The sequence below is a fragment of the Penaeus monodon genome, chromosome 15 (assembly GCF_015228065.2).
Source record: "Penaeus monodon isolate SGIC_2016 chromosome 15, NSTDA_Pmon_1, whole genome shotgun sequence".
NCBI classification, from domain to species: Eukaryota; Metazoa; Arthropoda; class Malacostraca; order Decapoda; family Penaeidae; genus Penaeus; species Penaeus monodon.
Window position 1 is genome coordinate 1,396,735 of NC_051400.1, and position 1,279 is coordinate 1,398,013.

A 1,279-nucleotide genomic window follows, 5' to 3' on the forward strand; every position below is an offset into this window, starting at 1 on the left:
CTCTTTCCTGTTAGTTTTGTAATGACATCTTTCAATATGGATGATATTAAAGATGATACTTTGTGTGTTCTAGACAAGTGAGGTACAGTCATTATGGTGCATTAGCAAAGTGGTCATGATTTTCCAATCACACAATAAAAATTTTCAGATCACTTACCGGGAAATTTACACAAGGAGCTCACTCAAGTGTATAGCAGCGCCGGGGAACTGTTGCGTCACTTCTGGTCGTGCTTCCCCCCAAGAACACCCCAGCTGCAAGAAAAGCTTCACAAAATGCACGAAACTCTTTGCCGATACCATGCTGTCACCATAAGACCATTCCATGTAAGATTTCACCTTCTTACGTTTTGTTTTTTCTTCATTCTTCATTTTGTATGACTGAATTTACTGAATGATGATAAGTAAAAATCCCTGTGACATGCGTGATATTTAGAATTATCATTGGGTGGCACAGTGATGTAGGTCCTCCATTCATATGACTAGAGATAGTTCTGGTGAGAGACCAGATATTCATCACAAAGGTATGTTAGATCATCACTGGGTGAAAATTTTGCTTTCTCTCATCATGCTTCGTTATTTACATTCAGGGGAACAGTTTGTGGAATGAAAAGTAAACAGAGACACAGTAGTTGGTTTGGATTGTGATGGAATATGAGGTTATATACACTCGTACATGGTAGAGACGTTCTGTAAATTTAAGCATATTTTCGTTCCAGGAAATGGCAGTAAATGATTATAACTGCAACTCGACCATTTTGGACCACCTGATAGGCATGTTCAACATTGCCAATACAAAGTTTGAAAATTGGAAGGCGCGGAACACCAGGTGAAAGGCGTAGCAGTTCGTAGGAAAAGTGTTAGAACTATATATATATTTAACAGTAATAAGAATTTTTACCAAATTAAGAGCAAAAACAAGTGACCTCTACCTCACTAGTTGACATCTGCGACAAGCTGCAATGAATACAGATTGAAGTTGCGTAGTTATTTCTGAGATGTTTCTGTGAAATGACTTTGGATGCTGAAGAAGTCTGATATTACTGCCAATGGACATGCACTGGCTGGAGATGATTGCCAATGAAACTGCACCTTGTTACTTTTTTTTTCTATAAATACAATATTATTATACTGGTCATCTTTGTTTGTAGTGATCCCAGTGTTTCAGACATGTGAATGCTGTCACACCATATTGTCACCATATTTTCCCTCCTGTTTCCGATTCTGTTTACTATTTCTTTGCATTTCTGCAGTTTTCCATTTTCTGTAGGGAGGATTTAAT

At 37.8% G+C, this 1,279-nt stretch overlaps 1 protein-coding gene across 1 annotated transcript in view; it reads left to right on the forward strand.

The window, feature by feature from the left end:
- LOC119581620 (general transcription factor IIH subunit 1-like) overlaps positions 1 to 1,135 on the forward strand; it is a 12,096-nt gene extending 10,961 nt beyond the window's left edge. The window contains exons 10-11 of the mRNA XM_037929739.1: positions 149 to 324; positions 717 to 1,135. Coding sequence (XP_037785667.1) covers positions 149 to 324; positions 717 to 830 — 290 coding nt within the window. The 3' untranslated portion in view covers positions 831 to 1,135. The remainder of the gene's footprint in view (positions 1 to 148; positions 325 to 716) is intronic.
- The last annotated feature ends 144 nt before the right edge of the window (positions 1,136 to 1,279 follow it).